This window comes from Pan troglodytes, chromosome 10, assembly GCF_028858775.2.
Source record: "Pan troglodytes isolate AG18354 chromosome 10, NHGRI_mPanTro3-v2.0_pri, whole genome shotgun sequence".
Taxonomy (NCBI): Eukaryota; Metazoa; Chordata; class Mammalia; order Primates; family Hominidae; genus Pan; species Pan troglodytes.
This window is the reverse complement of record NC_072408.2, coordinates 68,212,734-68,235,329: the sequence shown is the minus strand read 5'-3', so window position 1 is coordinate 68,235,329 and position 22,596 is coordinate 68,212,734. Positions and strand designations below refer to the sequence as shown.

General features: G+C 35.7%; 1 protein-coding gene across 12 annotated transcripts in view; it reads left to right on the top strand.

The window, feature by feature from the left end:
- STK38L (serine/threonine kinase 38 like) overlaps positions 1-20,331 on the top strand; it is an 80,701-nt gene extending 60,370 nt beyond the window's left edge. For 7 of the 12 annotated variants that reach the window (XM_001143341.6, XM_063786862.1, XM_054664414.2 and 4 more), the window contains 11 exons: positions 3,582-3,704; positions 4,375-4,458; positions 7,803-7,926; positions 9,746-9,900; positions 10,256-10,358; positions 10,530-10,591; positions 12,569-12,686; positions 13,129-13,252; positions 14,558-14,653; positions 17,376-17,467; positions 17,561-20,331. In XM_001143341.6, coding sequence (XP_001143341.1) covers positions 3,582-3,704; positions 4,375-4,458; positions 7,803-7,926; positions 9,746-9,900; positions 10,256-10,358; positions 10,530-10,591; positions 12,569-12,686; positions 13,129-13,252; positions 14,558-14,653; positions 17,376-17,467; positions 17,561-17,688 — 1,209 coding nt within the window. In that variant the 3' untranslated portion in view covers positions 17,689-20,331. The remainder of the gene's footprint in view (positions 1-3,581; positions 3,705-4,374; positions 4,459-7,802; positions 7,927-9,745; positions 9,901-10,255; positions 10,359-10,529; positions 10,592-12,568; positions 12,687-13,128; positions 13,253-14,557; positions 14,654-17,375; positions 17,468-17,560) is intronic. The other 5 variants (XM_063786861.1, XM_054664415.2, XM_063786866.1 and 2 more) reach the window with 2 other exon arrangements.
- Positions 20,332-22,596: the final 2,265 nt, after the last annotated feature.

Genomic DNA, 22,596 nt, shown 5'->3' with positions numbered 1-22,596 from the left:
AAGAGACTGCAAAAACAGATGCCCAAACACTAAGCAGGCAACGGAAGTGAGACAAGCTGGCCAGGTTGGTTTCATAGTGGCATCTAGGGTTATATTCTTTTGATCCAGATATACTTTGTTTACATATTCAACTTATATGATTTTTTTTTGCTTCCACAAAGAAATAGATTAATATTTTTACTTTTTAAAAAATATTATTTTCTTAAATATTGATCCTTACAGTTTATCTGTTGGCAAAGACATGCCACTTTTCACATTGCTGTAATAAGAGTCCCAGCCCACTTGGACATGCCTCCTAGGGACTCGCATCAGTGGTGGGGACTGACAAATTAGGGAACCAAGGCTCATCTAAAGAGGATTGCTACCATTATTGGCCCCTGTGGCCAAGGCCCTGTTTTTCCAGAGAAGCTAGTAATCTGGACTTTTCTTGCAGAATAACCAATCACCTGCTTTTGAAAAACAACTTGCAGTCCAAATCAAATATATCTGTAGGTTGAATATAGTTTGTAGCTTCCTGTTTGCAACTTCTGGTCTGCATCAGCAAGTACTGACTACATTTACAGCTATTTTCTCTAATTTTTCTGAATAACTTGTAGAAAATAGGAGATGATTTTTCCATAAAAAATAGTCAGTGGCCCATAATACCAGTTTATAAAACTTCTAATGTTTTTCTGTAAAAATGTTTTTAATTCCACAGGTTCTTATTATTAGGCTCCATGCTAGAGCCTGGATTATATCAAATTCTCTAAAATAGACAAGCTCTCTCAACCTTAATATAAAGTATGTTACAGCATCTTTATATGGGGTGGGTTTGATAAAAAATAAAATTCTCTCATAAAAATAAAATAGATAAAGTTGCTAGCTGAACCCTTTTCATCTGAAAACTTTTGTATGCACTGTCTGTCTTATACAAATACTGGCCACCCTACAGATGGAGAGTTTGAGGAACACCTATATAAAAAGGAATGGAGAAAGGAAGAAAATCACTTTCTAGTTTCATCTCACTTAAGAAAATCCCATCCAACATGGAATGTTATTTACTCTAATGAAAAACTAAATAGGCAAGTTCAAGCTATAAAAGAGTCGTGAAATGTTAAGCTGTCCACAGATTTTTATTGTCTTCTTTGAAGAGGAAAGGATGCGATTACCACAAGGATACTGTTTGTCTTTCAAGGCTACTTAATCTATACAGGTTGTGAGTAGATATATCAACAGGCTTTTTCACCAATTTTTTTTTTTAACATGAATTTGATTCAGCTACCTCTGGACTGCAACACTGATTCTAAGACTAAAATCGTGGAATCAATTTTTTTTAAGTAATGTAACAATGTTATAGGTGATGCTCATTTTTATAGAATTATATGTTCCATACACTTGTGACTCTCTCTTTTTGCTATTAAATGGCTGTGCCCAAAACCACATAAATTGTGTGAGTGCTGCATTATACAAACTACTAGACAATTTATGAAACTGTGTATAGTGAGGTCATCTTTTCCATTCAGATTAAGTAGGATTTCTGCAACTATATCCAACTGTACTGTTTTATAATCTATAAAGGGAGAGATTCAAAATACTTTCAAAATTCTTATTCTTTTATGTAATTAAAAAAAACCCCTCCTCACTACTTCCTTAAAGGACATGATACTATAGTGCCACCAAGTGGCCTTTTAAAAATTAGTCTTAAAATTTAAAATCAGATACTTTTTAGAGCTATCTTTTGTTTTACTAGTAATTTTTTTTTTATTATTCAAAAGGTATTTTTGAACACCTATGTGCAAAAAAGGGTATTTGTCATTGCATTTAGGTAAAAAGCAGCAAAAAATAGTCTTCACTATTGTTTCAGGCCACATTTGTTTTCTTAATTATATCAATGTAATTTTAGCTTCGTTAAACTGATATTTAAGTAGCTTCCCTTAAAGCAGGAATTTGCCAGTGTTGGTATTTCAGGAATTTTATACACACACACACACACACACATACACACATATATTTGAGATGGAGTTTCGGTCTTGTCACCCAGGCTGGAGTGCAATGGCGGGATCTCAGCTCACTGCAACCTCTGCCTCCCGGGTTCAAGTGATTCTCCTGCCTCAGCTTCCTGAGTACAGGTGCATGCCACCACGCCCGGCTAATTTTTGTATTTTTAGTAGAGACGGGGTTTCACCATGTTAGCCAGGATGGTCTCGATCTCCTGACTTCATGATCCATCCACCTCGGCCTCCCAAAGTGCTGGGATTATAGGCATGAGCCACCACACCCGGCTTATCGCCTCACTTCTTACTGAAAAAAATAATCTTTCATTGTTGTTTGCTTACTTTTTCCATAGTACCATTGTATTTTATAATCAATATCAGATGTGGAAAAAGACATTTAAAAAAAGACATTAAAGACATTAAAAAAAGACATTAGGCAAAGCCTGTTAATTTGTGTACTTGATTTTTATCTTCATTACTGTCATAATTTACACCATTGGTGTGCCTTAGTGTATAACTTCATTTAGCTGTTTGAAGACATTTCTTGATTTCATCTTCTTAGATTAACTTTGTTAGAAGTATCAGAATTCCACTGCATTGATAATACATGTTTACATACATATTTCTAATTAATAGTTCACCTAACCCTTTTAAAAACAGATATATACAGGAGTAGGGAGAGGCTATACCATCAGCTGCATTTAGAAGCAATGTTTCTAAGCTGTTACTGTCATTTTGATTTGTCTGTCCCTCCAAACTGAACCACTAAAAGCTTGGCAGGATTCAGTTGAAGATGAACAGGAGTTAAATTTTTTCACTGATATTGTTTCTTTTCCACTTAGTGTTTCCTCTACTAGGAGCTAACTATGTCCAAAAACAGAATTTTGATTGGTGAGGGTGAAAAATGAAGTTTAGAACAATAAAATAAATGCTTGTTCCAAATGTAACCTGCAGGTATTTCACAGTATTGCTTATTAATGGAAGTTATTTTTTGTGGTCTTTGTAGAATCAGTTATGAAATTACCAACTTGGATATTTTAATGACTTCTTCTTGTAATTGTTTTTGCAATTTTATATTTTCAGGAAGTTCTATGCCAAGTCTCAAGCAGTTTATTAAAATTTGCCCAAGAGTAAATTCTACCACAAGTAAATCTCTTTGGAAACACTACCATTATGTTGTTATTTTATTGTCACAAGTCTCAGTAGTTGTGAAAGAGCAACCTTGGAAATTAAGGAATTGAAGCAAAGCAGATTTCCTGACAGAATAAAAATCAGTATCAGAATACCATTAACATTTACTAACATTTAATTTTTATTTATGGAATTGTTACCATATAGATGAAAGAATAAGTTATACATATATATATATATATATATATAGACAAATATGATGGACTAAATTACATATTTAATGGAGTCCACCTCAAAAGTAAAGATTTATCGGTTGTTAAAAATTTTAGAAAGTTTTCTTTAAATTGTTTTAGCCTAATAGTATATTACATATTAGTGCTATCATTTATTTTTACGTGTATCATCTTTTAATACTAGAAGCTCCATCAAAACAACCTAATTATAAAATCATCCGTTTAAATTGTCTTTTTTTAATAGAAAAAGTTACGTCGATCACAACACGCTCGCAAAGAAACAGAGTTCTTACGGCTCAAAAGGACCAGACTTGGCTTGGATGACTTTGAGTCTCTGAAAGTTATAGGAAGAGGAGCTTTTGGAGAGGTGTGCTTCTTTTTAAAAGTCACTACTGCTGCAAATATATATCTTAAGATAATTTAAAATATGTGTTAAAATATAATTCCTGGCTGGGTGTGGTGGCTCACGCCTGTAATCCCAATACTTTGGGAGGCCGAGGCGGGTGGATCGCCTGAGGTCAGGAGTTCGAGACCAGCCTGGCCAGTGAAACCCCGTCTCTACTAAAAATATAAAAATTAGCTGGGCGTGGTGGTGGGCACCTGTAATCCCAGCTACTTGGGAGGCTGAGGCAGGAGAATCGCTTGAACCCAGGAGGCAGAAGTTGCAGTGAGCTGAGATCCCACCATTGCACTCCAGCCTGGGCAACATGAGTGAAACGCTCTCTCAAAAAAAATATATATGTGTTTGTATGTGTGTGTGTGTGTGTGTATATATATATAAAAATATATATAAATATATAAATGTATATAAATATATATAAATATATAAATGTATATATAAATATATAAATGTATATATAATCTATATAAATTATATATAAAATCTATATACATATATATAATATATAAATATTTATATATATAAAATTCCTGAAATACCAATACTGGCAAATTCCTGCTTTCTTTAAGGGAAGCTACTTTTCTTTCCTGAACAAATAGTAGTGACTGTTTTATAATATATGTTTTTTATCTTTTAGGTGCGGTTGGTCCAGAAGAAAGATACAGGCCATATCTATGCAATGAAGATATTGAGAAAGTCTGATATGCTTGAAAAAGAGCAGGTATGAGTTCTTTAACACATGTAATATAAAGGAGCATCCACTGACGCGGTGTTAAGAGTGTTTATATTAGAATTTTTAAGAAGCAGTTTACACATCTTACTACATAAGCTATTAATTTTTTGGTAGCCTGTTTTAGTGTTTCTCAGTTCTTTTAAGGTTTCTTCTAAATTTATAATCTATGTATTAGTCTGCTTAGACTTCCATAACAGAACACAACAGGCTGGTTAGCTTAAACAACAGAAACTTATTTTCTCATAGTTCTGGAGGCTACAAGTCAAAAATGAAAGTTTGGGCAGGTTTTGGTTTCTGGTGAGGCCTCTCTTCCTGGCTTGCAGATGGCAACCTTCTCACTAAGTTTTCACATGGCCTTTCCTTGGTGTGTGCGGGGACACACACTCCTGTGAGAACTCTCTGGTGTCTTTTCTTATAAGGACATTAATTCCACCCTTATGACCTCATTAATTAACCTTAATTAATTCCCTAAGGGTCCATCTCCAAATACAGCCTCACTGGAGATTAAAGCTTTACTCTATGAATTTTGTAGATGCATGAACATTCAGTACATACCTTCTGAAATACCTCCTTTTCTGACTACAATGAAAATAAAGGACAGTTCTCGGCTCCCAGAATCCCTGTCACATATCAGATGATCAAAACTAGTCTCCTGGAAATTTGCTGATTTTACATATTTCTAAAATCTGTAACCTTGTAAATATTCTGGGCTCTCTGCATGTTTCCTGTGCCTTAATGCAGTTATAAGGGGTGGCTTCGAGTAAAGGAGGGATGGCTTTTTGAATATTTAACGAGAGAAATTGTGAAATGGTCATTTTCAGGTGCGGGAAAGCAGACCTGGTAAGGAAATGCAGTTGAAGGCTCATTGAGATTTGCAGTCATGAATTTAAAGTGAAACCCACTGGCATAGCTGGGTGATTTTTCACCCTAGTTTCAGTTAGGTTAAGAAGGTAATAGGAACCATCAGGAGACAGGGTTATAGGGGATTTTGTTGATGACAGGCTATGATTCCCCAGAGGGAAGAGGTTTGGAAGGCAAGGAAGGTTGAGATACTGAGTTGGATTAGAGAACTATAGATAATGATGGGAATATAGCAAGACCCCATTCTCCACAAAAAGGAAGAAAAAAGAAAGATAATGATGGCAATAAGGACTTGGGTAAAGATGCATAGCCTCAGAGACAGGGAGGGCAACAGGAATCTAACTTAGCCATAATGGGATTAGTCCTACTAGGGTATAATAGGAAGGACAGAAGGAAGCAGTTAGTTCCAGCTGTAGTGTAGACACCAGCCAGCCACATGTGGCTACTGGGCACAAATTGGGATATCCAGCAAATAAGACTTGGTGCAAAAAAAAAAAAAAAAAAAAACATAAAATATTTCAATGATTTTTATATTGATTACATACTAAGGTGATAATATTCAGATATATTAGGTTACATAAACTGTATTATTAAAAATAATTTCACTCTGTATGTGGCTTCTAGAAAATTTAAAAATTACATACATGACTTGTGTTACATCTGTACTGGACAGCCCTTGGTCTACAATATTTTGTGGGAAGTTAAGGAGCCTCTGGACCACTGCTCTTTCCTGTGGGGAAGTGGGGGGCGGAAATCTCTCCATAGCCTAACGTCTAGTTGCCTTTGCATTTTGGGGTTGTTTTTTACCCCTGTATAAATTAATTTGCATTTGTTACCACTGGATTTTGTTTTAGAAAGCTTTTTTCTACTCAATTCTAATACATCAATATTTTAACTTTTATCACATTTATTTTAATGCAAACCACCCCCACAAAATTAAATACCAACTGATCTCCTCACTGTTGTTCTACCAGATTACCATAGGTCATACTTTCCAACCTTTGGATCCTGTTTTGGAAAGGGATCCTGTAATTTGGCTTTAAACCATTTAAAAATAATCAAGCCATGTTTATGTTGTAGCTGTTTTCCTTACACACCAGAAGCAACACCAAAGTTTAGGGCTTTTCCTTACCACCTTAAATTGCTTCATGAAAGGTAATAGGTAGGCACTCTTGCTACCACTTTTCACTTAATGAAACAGATCCATAGAAATTATAAAGTATTTTCATGCCAGAAGACAAGTTCTTATTCCTCAACTCTTACGCTTTGATCTCAGAATATTTACTGCACTAGGAGTAATTCCAAATATGACACTTTAAGTAGATCATATTTTATTATCATAGAAAGGTTTACAAATGTATGTTCTCATGTGCTTTGGACCAGAGTTTTTAACGTTGCACAATGAAAATAGCAAAAGCATAAATCAAATCTTATTAATCTTTGGAAAAAGTGTATAAATATATTAATGCAAAAGCATCTGCAAACTGACCAGTTATACCAACCCCATAAATTATCCAGTTTATAAAATTTTCCAGTCTATAACATTTTCACATGATAGTATCTCTAGTAATTATGTGTCCGAGAAATCAGTGGCAAAATCCCCAAAAGTTACACAAATTTGCTTTAGCTAACATTTATAGATATGATAGGTTTTATAACAATAATATAAAGTTACTGTAATTGTTACTGTTTCTTTAAAAAACACCAAATAGTGATCAAGCTGGGACCTTTGTTTAACAATTAAAAATAGTTTGCTATTTTTAGCCAAGCTTAGGTTTGCTGTACCAATTTACAGGGCATTGCTTACTCTTTTTTTTTTTTGAGATGGAGTCTCGTTCTGTCACCAAGCTGGAGTGCAGTGATGCAATCTCGGCTCACTGCAACCTCCGCCTGCTGGGTTCAAGCGATTGTCCTGCCTCAGCCTCCTGAGTAACCGGGACTACTGGTGTGTGCCACCATGCCTGGCTAATTTTTTGTATTTTTAGTAGAGATGGGGTTTCACCATTTTAGCCAGGATGGTCTCAATCTCCTGACCTCGTGATCCACCTGCCCTGGCCTCCCAAAGTGCTGGGATTACAGGCGTGAGCCACTGTGCCCGGCCCTGCTTACTACTTTTAACTTTAAAAATCACACTAGTGCCCTAAATGTATATGACAAAGCCAGGATCCTAGGCTGGGTAGAGATTCTGGTTAAAAAGTTGTTAGACTGATTCTTGCTCTACCTCAGAGGCCTTAGCTTCACATAATATACCTGTTGACCTCACCTTTTCAGACCTAAAGATATAAGCTAAAATAAACTATTTCTTGAGGTTCTCCATATTTGATGAGAATACGAACATTCATATATGTATCAAATCTTCTGAAACTCCATTTTTCCTTCATTAACTGTTATGGATGGATAGGTGTAAGAGATGAGTTTAACAAATGTGTGATGTATTTACAATTATTTTTTTCAAAAATATATTCATCTAGGTGGCCCATATCCGAGCAGAAAGAGATATTTTGGTAGAAGCAGATGGTGCCTGGGTGGTGAAGATGTTTTACAGTTTTCAGGATAAGAGGAATCTTTATCTAATCATGGAATTTCTCCCTGGAGGTAAAAGCAAACGTTGTATCAATGACAGACTGATACAAGCACATCTTTATATGCAATAATAATTTTATTGGTGAGGTTTACTTTTATATTCTTTGCTCTGAGGCTTTACATAGTCACAGTTTAAAAATATTTACTACCATATTGATGCTCATTTTTACCACAAAACAGATTGTTGTGAAGGAATGATAAAGTTAGCACATTTTAAATATTACCGTTCTGGGTTCACTGTATATAATTAGATTGTTATAAGTTGTGTTAGTTTATTTTGTGTTGTTACAAAAAATACCTGAGACTGGATGGGCGCGGTGGCTCACGCCTGTAATCCCAGCACTTTGGGAGGCCGAGGCGGATGGATCACGAGGTCAGGAGATCAAGACCATCCTTGGCTAACATGGTGAAACCCCGTCTCTACTAAAAATACAAAATATTAGCTGGGCGCAGTGGCGGGCGCCTGTAGTCCCAGCTACTCCGGAGGCTGAGGCAGGAGAATGGTGTGAACCCGGGAGGCGGAGCTTGCAGTGAGCTGAGATAGCGCCACTGCAGTCCGGCCTGGGCGAAAACAGCGAGACAGCGAGACTACGTCTCAAAAAAAAAAAAAAAATACCTGAGACTGTGTAATTTATAAAGGAAAGAGGTTTAATCATTGTTCAGCAAAGAGGGCAAGGGGACAAGAATGGCAATGGAGGGCAAAGAATTCTGGGTTTTGTTTTGTTTTGTTTTAATTTTTATTTTTTGAGATGAAGTCTCGCTCTGTTGCCTAGGCTGGAGTGCAGTGGTGTGATCTTGGCTCACTACAACCTCTGCCTCCCGGGTTCAAGCGATTCTCCTGTCTCAGCCTCCTGAGTAGCTGGGATTACAGGTGCCCACCACCATGCCCAGCTAATTTTTTTTGTATTTAGTAGAGATGGGGTTTCACCATGTTGGTCAGGCTGGTCTCAAACTCCTGACCTCAAGTGATCCACCCACCTCAGCCTCCCAGAGTGTTGGGAATACAGGCGTGAACCACTGCCCCTGGCCCCCTATTTTTTTTAAAGCCTCAAAAAATACATGAAAAAAATGTAATCAGTTGTCAATTCTGTGTTGTAAGTGCACCAGTGTTTACAACAGTTAAAACTGTTAAAACTTTTAAAATTCCTTGAAAATAAAAGAATGTCTGCAGGTGCCTTTTTTAGTGGGATAATGTCCCACTAAACTCTAAATGAATATATTTGGTTTCCAGGTGCACTTATTCTAATTTTTTTGCAGTTTGACATTTTCCTCAGCAGTTAATTCTAGAAGTTGAGTGGTAGATATTACTTCATTATCAGCTCTTTTGTGATTTGATTTCACATGGTCTCTGCCTTAAAACCATTAAAAGTCATGAAACTTCTGCTATGCAATAGCAGTTTTATTTGGCCTAAGATGTGGTTAGAAATATACTGGGTAGATCATAAAATGCAAACCCAGGAAAGCTAGCTGGGCATGGTGGCTCATGCCTGTAATCCCAGTACTTTGGGAGGCCAAGGCAGGCAGATAGCTTGAAACCAGGAGTTTGAGACCAGCCTGGCCAACATGGCAAAACCCCATCTCTACTAAAAATACAAAAATTAGCTGGGTGTGGTGGTGCACACCTGTAATCTCAGCTACTTGGGTGGCTGAGGCATGAAAACTGTTTGAACCCAGGAGGCGGAGGTTGCAGTGAGCCATGATCACACCACTGCACTACAACCCGGGCAACAGAGTGAGACTCTGTCTCCAAAAAAAAGCAGGAAAGCTTTTACAAGGTATTCCACCTTTGAGGCATTTTCAATAATAATATATTTGACTTTCCTTTATTTAGGTGACATGATGACATTGCTAATGAAGAAAGACACCTTGACAGAAGAGGAAACACAGTTCTACATTTCAGAGACTGTTCTGGCAATAGATGCGATCCACCAGTTGGGTTTCATCCATCGGGATATTAAGCCAGACAACCTTTTATTGGATGCCAAGGCATGTGAATAAACTGGTGAATTACTAGGCTGTTGATTATTTTTTAGAGCAGTAGAGCTGATTTTGTGAATGGAAATCAGCAACTGCAATTTAGAATATTGCTAAACAACATTATATGATAAGGTACTAGGAGAGGACTTGGGAATGAAATGACAACAGGGAATATGGCTCTCTTTTTATCTCTCTCCATTTTCTACTTTTAAAAATCATCATCAGATACTTAAAATTTTACATTTTACGTGTATAAATCCCAAGCTAAGAATTTTTATTATAATTGCCATTTAATAGAGGAGTTTATAACAAGGCTTTTTGTTTTCAAAGTTAATATGATCTAATTTTACTGGATTTTTTTTAGGGTCATGTAAAATTATCTGATTTTGGTTTATGTACGGGATTAAAGAAAGCTCACAGGACTGAATTTTATAGAAACCTCACACACAACCCACCAAGTGACTTCTGTAAGTTTGGTTGTTGTTTTTCTTCTTTCCCCTGGTTAAGATACTGTAGAGAACAGAAGGTTCTTTCCCTTTCCCCACTCCTTAATCCACTGTGTTTTAGATGTATATGTATTTTCTTTTTGTGGAGAGCATTTTTCCCTCGTGATTACAGTTCCATATTGTTGAAATTAGCATTTCAGAACATGAACTCAAAGAGGAAAGCAGAAACTTGGAAGAAGAACAGGAGACAACTGGTGAGTCAACCAGTTTTTAAGAGAATTTTGTGCCTTGGTTCTAAAATCTTACCTGGTTTTAACTTGATTATTTTTATCTTTATAATAATTAGTATTTACTTCATAACAATGATAGCACTTGCTCTGGGATCACACAGTTTTCTTAGTTTCTCTGTTAAGTTTCCTTGCCTGTAAAGCAAAGTGTTGGTTTTTACTTTATAACTTTAGAGTAGTTTACTGAGCATACCTACAAGTAAGCTGTTTACTAGTAATTAGCACTTTAAATAAAACTCACTGAGGTGAATGCAATTGTAATGAATGCCTTGTGATTTCCATTTTTCCATTTTTCATAACTGTGTTACAAATCCTGATACAACAAATATCAATCAGCAAGTAAGGTGGTTGTGAGTTTCTAAAAACTTCTTTATAGACAAAGTAAACAGGAAGTTTGGGATGTAAACAGTGTTACAATAAAACAGATAAAATTTGAAAAAGCTGGCTTTGTCACAAATTTAATTACTCCTTTAATATAGAATTACATTATTTTTAACCCCGTACTATTTCCTTTCTATAACTGAGCACATAGAAGAATTGCTTCCCCTTTCTCCTCTTTCCCTTTGTCCTGTTAACATGGTCCATCAACAGTCTACAGGTTAAGAATGTGCCTTAGGATTTTCTTTCTCTCATTTCTTATAAAATGCCTGGCATATACGGACACTCTATAAATACTTGTTCAACCAAATGATGAAAGGAAAACTAATTCAGCATTCCCTCAGGAAAGTAAATAGACTGAAAAATAATAGGCTAATACCCTCTAAAACCAAATAAAATGACCTTTGCATTATTGAGCTTATTATCTCATTAACCTAAGTAACTGCAAAAACTTGTAAAACATTTCAGTATTTTTAAATGTATTGAGTTACACATTAAGGAGAAAAACTTTGTTCTACTTTTAAAATGTGTCCATTTTAGATCAGGTTTTGCAGTTGAGAATAGTTGTAATATTCCCTATTTTTAAAGGGGAAAAACTGAATACTGCTTAAAATTATGGTGGGGGAATTCTGTACCCCCCTATTTACAAAATACAGGTGATTACTCAGGTGTGTGTTTTATTATTCTCATGGCCAGTAGTTGCCAAGCCTTAGATCGAGTGTTTCCCAAGGGAGAAGTAGAGAGGACTCAGTGTTTGGGGCAGGAAATTTCTTTAGCACCTGGATTCCCTGCCCTGTAAATGCCAGTTATGTCACTGAGATGACAAAATCTGTGGTCCTACATTTTGCCATGGCCCCAAGAGTACTACCCCTAGTTGAGAATTACTGCCTTGTAGAAATCATTTTTGTAAGATTTTATATGAATTAAGAATTAAAAACTGCATAGCTTCCTAATGGATAAGCAGTACCCTGGAATTACATTTATAATGAAAATACCTCATGCTTATTTTTGTAGTTTGTAGTTTACAAAACACATGCCGTTTATTGTTTCATCTTCATATCAACTCTATTAGGGCAGGTATTATTATTCTAGTTTTATGTAAGCAGAAGCTGAGCCTCAGAGAAATTGAATAATTTGCCCAAGAACACATTAGTAGTGAGTGGGGAAGCCAGGTCTTCTAGGTTCAACTTTTTCATTCTTTTTGAAATAGACTGAAGGCTATATATATAAATAACTTAACTGAGCTTCTTGTGGGGGCAGAAATGATATATTCTTATAAAATGCCTGGCACATATGGACACTCTATAAATATTTGTTCAACTAAGTGATGAAAGGAAAACTAATTCAGCATTCCCTCAGGAAAGTAAATAGACTGAAAAATAGTAGTCTATAACATATTATCTGACTCACTACCTACCACTAAGCCTTGCACATGATAAACATGCAAAATAAATACAAGTGAAAATTTAACTCCTCTGTATATTGCTTTTTCCAGTAGTAAGCCATCCTCAGATAGATATTTTTTAAATGTTAAGAATGCTGGTTTGACGAGTTGCTCCTTTGTAGGCATATTCCACAGTTGGGACACCAGATTACATTGCTCCAGAAGTATTCATGCAGACTGGTTACAACAAATTGTGTGACTGGTGGTCTTTGGGAGTGATTATGTATGAAATGCTAATAGGTATGTTTTATCATTCATTTCTGTACAAAATATATACATTTCCTTGAGTGCCATTGTTTGAACATATTACAGATATCATTGACTAAAATATTTGAAGTCTTTTAAGCTTAATTCTGATGTTCCCCCAATGTTAAATACATACTGATCAATACCAGTGAGCTCCCCACGGATCCCGTTTCAGGAAGGTGGGTATTTAACCCAAACTCCCACGTATAAAAGTGGTTATCTACATAGCTTTTCAGGTAAAAGGGGAGGCAGTGCTTTGAATCCTTTATTTTATTGACTTTATTAGCAATGTGATTGTAAATTGATGAATGGTGGCATTTTTGACTGTTAAATAGAGCACTCAGGGTTGTTTGGTTTCTTGTCGCACATGTTTGGTGGGTATAAACTTCACTGCTCACAAAGCTGATGAAACATTTTTGATTTATTTGATACATAGGATATCCACCTTTCTGCTCTGAAACACCTCAAGAAACATACAGAAAAGTGATGAACTGGAAAGAAACTCTGGTATTTCCTCCAGAGGTACCTATATCTGAGAAAGCCAAGGACTTAATTCTCAGGTTAGTGGTTAAATTCCTAGAGGAGTTCATAGTGTCTTAAAACTTCCTAAGAACCTAAAAGACTCATTTCACTTTTGTGGGGGAAGAGGGGATACCACTGATGTATACAGTCAAAGAGATCAATAAAGGTGTTTTTAAAAATGTAAACTCTTAAAAGGAAGTATGCAGAAAAAAATGTAGGAATTAAAAAGAGGGAGGTCTTGTATTGCTTCTGTTACTGATATATATGAAAGCAAAAGGTCACTTCTGTTAGAATGCAATGACCTAATTCCATTAAAGAGAAAAAGGAAAATGTTAATAGCAGATTCCTGTCATGAAAAGTATATATGTAAAATCTTCTAAGCAAAAAATTCCATGTGTTCCTCAACTAATATGAAGTGTTTTGGTACTGCTGTGAATGGCTGGAAGGAATATAAATTGGGACAACTTGTGGGAATAGCCAGTTGGCAGCATATTATTTTTTTTAAATCCCTAAACTATATATGACCTTTGACCCAGAAGTTCTACTTCTAGGGATTTCGCTTATGCAGATAATCAGATACGTATAAAGATTTAGGTACACTATGATTTTCATGGTATTTAATAGTGAAGATTGAAAACTATTTAAATGTTCAACAGTAGTGGACTGGCTCAATAGTAGACTGTCTATAATACCTCTATATGTAAATTTTAGAAAACAAATTTATTGGCCGGGCACAGCAGCTCACGCCTGGAATCCCAACACTCTGGGAGGCCGAGTTGGGCAGATCACAAGGTCAGGAAATCGAGACCATCCTGGCTAACATGGTGAAACCCCGTCTCTACTAAAAATACAAAAAATTAGCCGGGCGAGGTGGCGGGCACCTGTAGTCCCAGCTACTCGGGAGGCTGAGGCAGGAGAATGACATGAACCCGGGAGGTGGAGCTTGCAGTGAGCTGAGATCACGCCACTGCACTCCAGCCTGGGTGACAGAGCGAGACTCCGTCTCACAAACAAACAAACAAAAAATTTATTGAAAAATATTTAATGACTTTGGCAAATTTTCTCAGTATATCAAGTGAAAAAAAGCAGACCTAACATAGTAACTATGGTAGCAACACAGTATTTTTAATATTGTAAAAGATTAGCATATTTACAGTAGTTATCTCTAAACAGTGCACTTACAGATGATTTTTATTTTCTTCCACATTTCCTACAATAAACATAGTTAACATCAATAAAAGAAAAACATTATATTTCTTTAAAAAAGAAATATTTGAAGTAATGCAGCTAGAATACTTTAGATGTAACTTGTGTGTGATAATTTCTCTGTTTCCATGTTGTAGATTTTGTATTGATTCTGAAAACAGAATTGGAAATAGTGGAGTAGAAGAAATAAAAGGTCATCCCTTTTTTGAAGGTGTCGACTGGGAGCACATAAGGTATGTTCCTAGGCTTTGAATGGGAAAGGTCTGAGTAAAAACAAATTTCTAGAGTTGGCAATTAATTTACCTCTGATTCTGCTAGATTAAATACAAAAGTAACATATAATGTCATTAAGTGCAGTGTTTTCTGGATTATGTAAGTGAGTGGGACTATTGTGGCTACAGCTAGATGACTCATTTTAGGCTAACATCCACTTTCAGGGAAGAACATTGGGAAGCTGTTTAAATTCTTATATTCATATTCACAGTGAAGGCTGTTAGCACATGAAACATGTATTTACATTTCACACAGTGACCCCTCATTTTTGTCCTTGCTGTAATATACCACATACTGTCTCCTTAATTAATTTATAATAAGGTGCAGTCCCTCTTTAAACAGTGGTTGGGCATTAAATAATACAAGTAACTTTTAAGAATTTGCTTACAGTTGTTAATTGTGAGCATTGGCTTTTTTCAGTTTATGGCCAAACTACCATTGGTAGTTCTGATCTGTTCTCCACACAGCAACAGTTTAGAAGCATAAATCTGGCCATGCCACTTTCCTGCGGCCTTTTGCACTTGGAATACAGTTAAGAAGCCTTCACTGCTTTCTTAGGACTGCAGGATATGGCGATTGCCTCATCTGCAGGAGTTGCATCTTGGATGGCCTCTCCTACTCCTCTTCCCACCTCTAAGTTTTGCTATTTGCTATCCATCCTGACTGAAATGCCCTCTCCCTGCTGCCTCTACCCCTACCCTGCCTAGCTGGCTCCTTTGCATCTTCCAAGATAGCTTATGTGTCATTTCCTTGGTACAGCTCTTCACTGGAGAACCTGCTGTGTGCTAGGCACTCTGCCTATTATTATTACTTAATTTTTTGAGACAGGGTCTCACTCTGTCGCCCAGGCTGGAGTGCTGTGGCATGATCATGGCTCACCGCAGCCTCGACCTCCCGGCCTCAAATGATCCCCCCACCTCATCCCCCCAAGTAGCTGGAACTATAGGCGTGTGCCACCACGCTCAGCTAATTTTGTTGATTTTTTTTTTTTTTTTTTTTTTGTAGAGATGGGGTTTCACCATGTTGCCCAATTGCCCAGGCTGGTCTTGAACTCCTGAGCTCAAGCAATCCACCTGCCTCGGCCTCCCAAAGTGCTGGGATTACAGGCACCTAGCCCACTCTGCCTGTTGTAATAATAGCTAATTTTTAAAAATCATTTATTGTGTCCAGCACTGTTTTAAGTACTTTACTTGCATTTCTCATCTTATCCTCATATAAGCTCTATAAAATAGGAACTGTTATTATCCCTGTCTTACAAGTGAGGAAACTAAGGCACAGAGAAGTTAAGTAATGTGACTATAGTGCTGCAGCTAGTAATTTTTTTTTTTTTTTTTTGAGACGGAGTCTCACTCTGTCGCCCAGGCTGGAGTGCAGTGGCGTGATCTCGGCTCACTGCAAGCTCCACCTCCCGGGTTCACGCCATTCTCCTGGTGGAGGCCTAACTCTTAACCACTATGCTGTATAATACTATACACACATAACTTAATTGAATAGAACTAGAATACCCTCCCTTTTACAGTGGGAAGGATGCTTAGAGACTGCCAGTTCTCTTGGTTTTATAATGAGGGAACAGTCATGGAGCAGGGATTTGGCTGCCTAAGGTCATACTGCTAGTTAATAACAAGGAAGGTTAGCTCTCAGGCCTCCAGGGTTCTTTCCTCTACACTAGGTTTATTAAAGTAGTATACTAAGTATAAATGAGTTGGAATAATTCTGGTAAAAAATATATATGGTTTTAAATAATTTGGTAAACTTAGCACCTAATAAATCCAATAAATATTTGTTGAAAAAACAGAAGCAATAAAAACTGATAGCTTCTTTTAACCATTTGTATAGCTAAACTTTTTAGCATGATAAGAAGGCATTTTCATGACTGGTTTCTTTTTAACTGAGTATCTTTGATTCTCTTAAAATTTGTATGACAGAAGTTTTTGCATGCAGATTTCATCACAAATATATAGTCCCTTCACCTATGTGCCCCTTATTTTCTCAAATGACTTTCAATTTATGGATTGTCTACTAGTAGAATTCTATTCCTAAATCAATTAAGAAGGATCCTGTCCTCATAATATCTCAAATACTTTATACAATTATACAATCTTTTAAATAAAACCTCTTCTTTTACTTTTCATTAGCTCATTTTTCCACTTAAAAAAATAGGATGAGAAAGCCTTGGGTACAGAGATATAAAAATGGCAAGTAGGTGGAGATGCTTAATGGATACAAAAAAAATAGAATGAATAAGACCTATTACTTGATAGCACAAGAGGGTGACTATAGTCAATAATAATTGTACATTTTAAAATAACTTAGAATGTAATTGGATTGTTTGTAACTCAAAGGATAAATGCTTGAGGGAATGGACACCCCATTCTGCACGATGTGCTTATTACCCATTTCATGCCAGTATTAAAACCTCTCATGGACCCTATAAATATATATACCTACCACATAACCCCAAAAATTAAAAAAATATTTAAAATTCTAAGTAAATGAAAACATTTTAATAAAAAATTATACTCAACTATTTTGAACTCCCTTTAACTAATCTCAAATCCACAATAAATTTCCTTGGATTTTCTAGTATCTGTAGAATAGTATGCAGAATTTACAAGTAGAATTATTTGCTGGAAATTGAGAGTTCAAGAAAAGTTACCATGCCTACTTAATACCTTTTTATAGGGAAAGGCCAGCAGCAATCCCTATAGAAATCAAAAGCATTGATGATACTTCAAATTTTGATGACTTCCCTGAATCTGATATTTTACAACCAGGTAAGACAATCTGTAATGTAACTAACCCTATTAAAAGTCTTTGAAGATGATGGCATTTCACTAATGAAATTCCTTTAATTTTTCTCTTTCTAGTGCCGAATACCACAGAACCGGACTACAAATCCAAAGACTGGGTTTTTCTCAATTATACCTATAAAAGGTTTGAAGGGTTGACTCAACGTGGCTCTATCCCCACCTACATGAAAGCTGGGAAATTATGAATGAAGATAACATTCACCCATAACCAAGAGAACTCAGGTAGCTGCATCACCAGGCTTGCTTGGCGTAGATAACAATACACTGAAATACTCCTGAAGATGGTGGTGCTTATTGACTACAAGAGGAAATTCTACAGGATTAGGATTTCTAAGACTACTATAGGAATTGGTTGGCAGTGCCAGCTGGCTCTTTTTTTTAATATTTTATTATTTTTGTTAACTTTATTATATGAAGGTACTGGAATAAAAGGAACAGACATCCCTTTCTAACTGCACTGCCTACATGCGTATTAAGGTCCATTCTGCCTGTGTGTGCTGTGGCTTTGAACTGTAACACCTCTAATCAATTCAGGAGAAACACATATCATTTAAAGCAACATAGGCTAACCTGTAGGTAACACTGCAGTATTGATGTTTTACTGCAAATCTTATGGGTCTAGATAATCAGTAAAAGCCATCTTCCATAGTTGGTGTTAGAACATTGCCCTATTGGTTTGGACATCTGTAGAATATATATGAAGACAATTTCTGTAATGGTTTTAAGAGATTTAAAAAGAAATTCACTGGTTCTTTACAAAATAGAATTTATCATCAAGTTATTACACAAACTTCACAGTAAGGAGTGACAAGTTTATAATAAGGAAGAGAAAGTTTAACACCTTCACTCAAGCACTCCACTAATATATTTACGTTGCATTCAGAAATACTGATGACCTTCATATACGTAGTCTGTATACTCATAGGGAGATGTACTGTATTATATAACATGTAAAGTTGTTTTTCTTGTGACAAGAGAACTTCTTTTTTTAACAAGAGGACATGGCATTATTTTAATTTGATTATGGTGAGTTGAATTTAAGACATGACCATGAAGGCTGCTTGTAGAATTAGTGTATTTTTATTAAACTATTTTTTTAAATGTCAAACTTCTATCATGTAAATGGACTTATAGAGAACAAAAAGCTATTTACTTTGGTTTTCTAGAAAGTTGTTACATATCATGGCTGGTTAACTTTTATTTCTTTTGATGAAAATTTTTCCTTTGATAGTACTTGTATTATTGTGCCATTATTTTCTTATGCTCCAAATGTACCAAAGATCTTGAACAGAGTGGATGTTCACAACTGAGTAGAATTTTCCTTTCCTGTGGGCATGCTGTATTCAGACCTGACAGATCTTTGATAGAGGTCAGCTTATTAAAGGGCAATATTGTTCGTGTTTAGCTACATCACTGTGGTGAATATAGATGGAATTAAGGAAGTAAATGCAGGCCAGGGGGTTGTGATGAGAGGATAGGGGAGATAATATCAGCATCAAATTCTTTGTCTCTCTCTCTAAGAATTAAATAATCTTTTCTAGCTTAATATTTTAATTCTAATTCAAACAACTCTCTGAGGTTTTGGTTTCATTAGTAATAGTTGAGGAATAATATACTAGCAAAGAATGGCCCAATGTTTGTCATAACTGTTAATGGATGAAATTTTTTAAAGATACAACCATGATAACCATTATAAATGATCTATGATCAAAATCTAAAGTGATGAATTATTTGTAGGAATGTCTTCCTAATGGGGAAGAATTGCATAGGAGCATTATGCAAATCTACACAAGCTTTTATAAATGTTGCTGCTAGGTAGCTCCACAGTGTTTCATAAGGCCATCCTGTTTCCCCCAACTCCCCCATTTTTGATTTGTTTCTTTTTAAATATTTGTTGAGTACTTATGTGTTTATCTAACAGTTCACTTCCATTTTTCTAGTCTGGATTTTTTGAGTATTTAGGAAAGAGAGCTATTAAAAACTCTGGGGATTTCTCAATGTGACTAACTCTAATTTTTCTAATTACAACTGCCTTTAATTAACATAATATTAACTTTTGCTGAGGTTTATGAGATTTTCTCACCCCACATCGCTCCCCTTTTTTTAAAAAGGACTGTTTTGCTAGTGTGATAATGAATAGGTAAGATATGAGATAATTGCAACATTGTCTAGTTCTAGTATGGTAACTATTCTTGAAATGGTATTGAAAAATACCGTTAATTCAAATTGACAGAGATTGATAAAAAGAAACTGATTTACCTAAGTTTACTTTTTAATTGCATAATAGAGCATTTTTTGTTTTGAGTTCCTTCATTCTTATTACCAGAAAGAGCTTGCAAATAGTTTTACTTTCTTGGCACTGGAAGGGTAGTTCTGGAAAGCTACTTTGTTGAGAGTCTCATTCTTCCCTGGAGTTAATAGAGTGATTCACAATCTTTGGGGTTTTCTCCTCATCAAAAGCATTTCTTAAGTGCCTATCTAAAAGCAATTAAAGACTGTGTCTGCCCTTTAGAAGCTAAGAATTTGATTCATGATGCAAATTAACTAGATAATTTGCAAAGTACCCTTGAGATTGAATTTTCTCTATTATACATTTCCCATATTTCAGGTGAATAATTTAATTTAAATGACAAAACCCTATCTAGTCAACTGGGCATAATGACATTTTCTTTAAATTAGACTCTATTTTGAATTAAAAGAGTTTTATTATAAACTGTGTGTTTTTGGTTTTTCTAAGTATATAGAAAGCTTGTATAATTCAGATTTATCAATTTCCTGATTTAATGTAGACTTTGACTTTTTTATTAAAAACCTTTGTATTAAAGCAAGTTATGTTATTTTTCTTTTATGCATTTATTACTAACATAGCTTTAAATCTTTAAATGTATTGAAGCATTGTGCTGTCTGAAAATAAGGAATTGCTTATAAACCAGCCACTTCTGAATACAATATGTAGCTGATTTAATAAGCTAGTTAGTGAATGGAAAGTAAGTGTGGAGTATTAAAAATGTTCTTTGGTTAGTAAAGCCTAAGATAGGGTTTCATTTATTTCTATACTTTTTCTGTTTTTTAAACACCTGCATATTTTTATGTAAATCTCTAAATTTAAAATATTTTAAGTACATTTATTTTTGGTGTTTTATTGTATAAAACCTTAGACAATCAATCAGTCAGTCTTTACTGACAGGAGCAGCAGCTATCTGTCTTTTGCTGATCTACAAATAAATGAATTGAGAATTTAGTCCATAGAGGTCCCTGGCTACCAAACACATTCTCCTTTGAATTGTTAAAATTCAGAACATTCAAAATAACTGTTTTGCTACAACCCATGATTATTTTCCTGTTGTGTTTATTTAAATTTACTTTCTCTTTAGAAGTGCACTTATTTCTGAAAAATCTTAATGAAACAAACGCTCAGAACAAATATAAATATGAGACACTTGGGACTACTAGAGATATTTTAGATTTTTATGAAAAAATGTGAGGGGATATTGCTGCTTTAAAAAGGAATAAAGTAATAAAAATATATCAGCTATTTTTTTAAAGCAATATAATTCAGCATTTGTCTAGAAAAGTAATCATGAGGCTACTGAGTTTGGTGTTCAGTTACTGAGTTTCAAAAATGTTTTGGTGGCATGAGGACAAAATTTCATTGAAGGTAAGATAAGAATAAAAACTATGTTTACAAAATTTCTGTTGATGAAGTTTTTTGGTTTTATTTTTGAGTTTTGAGATAGGTGTTACCCAAAACTCAAGAAAGACTATTTAGTTAATGTAAATTACTGTCTAACTTTTACACTTGAAGATCACATCAAGAACAAAATATTTGAAGTTTGTATTTAAAATCTCCATTCAAATCTGTAGCTAAAAACATATAGGCTACACGAACTGTGCTGTACTTTCAGGTACTTATTGGATGCATAGCTTATATACAACTACCCAACTTGGTCAAAACCAATTAGCAAGCACTAAATTGAAAATGCCTCAAAATAGCATAGGAATATGTGGCCCAGGTACCACTACCTCCCGTGCTGTGGAAGACACTGACAATCATCATGACTTTTTCCACTGAGCCTTGAGGAAGCCCGTGGGAATCCCATTCAGCCTCATTGTTCTCCAGCTGTTCCCTGACATACATCATTTTAATAATGCCACTGTCAGACACAACATTGAAAACACTGAATGTTAAAATTTGGGCATTACAGCAAACTCGGAGACTCTAAATTCATCTTTCAAAAACATCTAGTGATACAAAGAACTTATATTTGTACACAAAATGCCTTCACTTGTTTTTTACAACTACTCTGTAATTACATAATTACCATCATTTTATAGATGAACATGAGGCTGAGTGATTGTGACTTGCCTAAAACACAAGTAATAAGTTGCCCTTGAACCCAAGTCCAGTGTTCCCTACTCCTCCAAATCATAGAGTGAACTCCATTGACAAATTAACTTCATTGACAATTCATATGCTTCTAGGATCTCAGGAGTATACATGGAGTGATAGGGCCAGAGTTATTACTTTGCATACTTTTGACCACAAGTGACAGAAAACACAAGTAAAAATGGCTTCAATGATAAGGAAAGCGAGTATCTTATGTAACAATAAGACACAAGATAGCTTCCAGAGTAGTCATTTTAGCATCTCACAAACATCAAGGAATCCAAGAGCATGCACCTGTAGTCCCAGCTACTCAGGAGGCTGAGGCAGGAGGATCCCTTGAAGCCAGCCTGGGCAACCATAGCAAGACCCTGTTTTCCATTTCTCTACTTTGTCATGACAAGGGTGTTGGCTTTGTCCTTGGTCTTGTTTTCTCAGAGAAGCTAGATGACTACAGAGACTCTAAGCATCAAATCCTCACACAACAGGTAAGGCCTTAAAAAGAGAAATACTTCTGCATTTGCACTTTTTTTTTTCTTTAAAAGAAAAAACAACAGAGTCTCACTCTGCTGCCCAGGCCGGAGTGCAATGGCGCGATCTCGGCTCACTGCAACCTTCGCCTCCTGGGTTCAAGCGATTTTCCTGCCTCAGCCTCCCAAGTAGCTGAGACTACAGGTGTGCGCCATCATGCCCAGCTAATTTTAGTTTT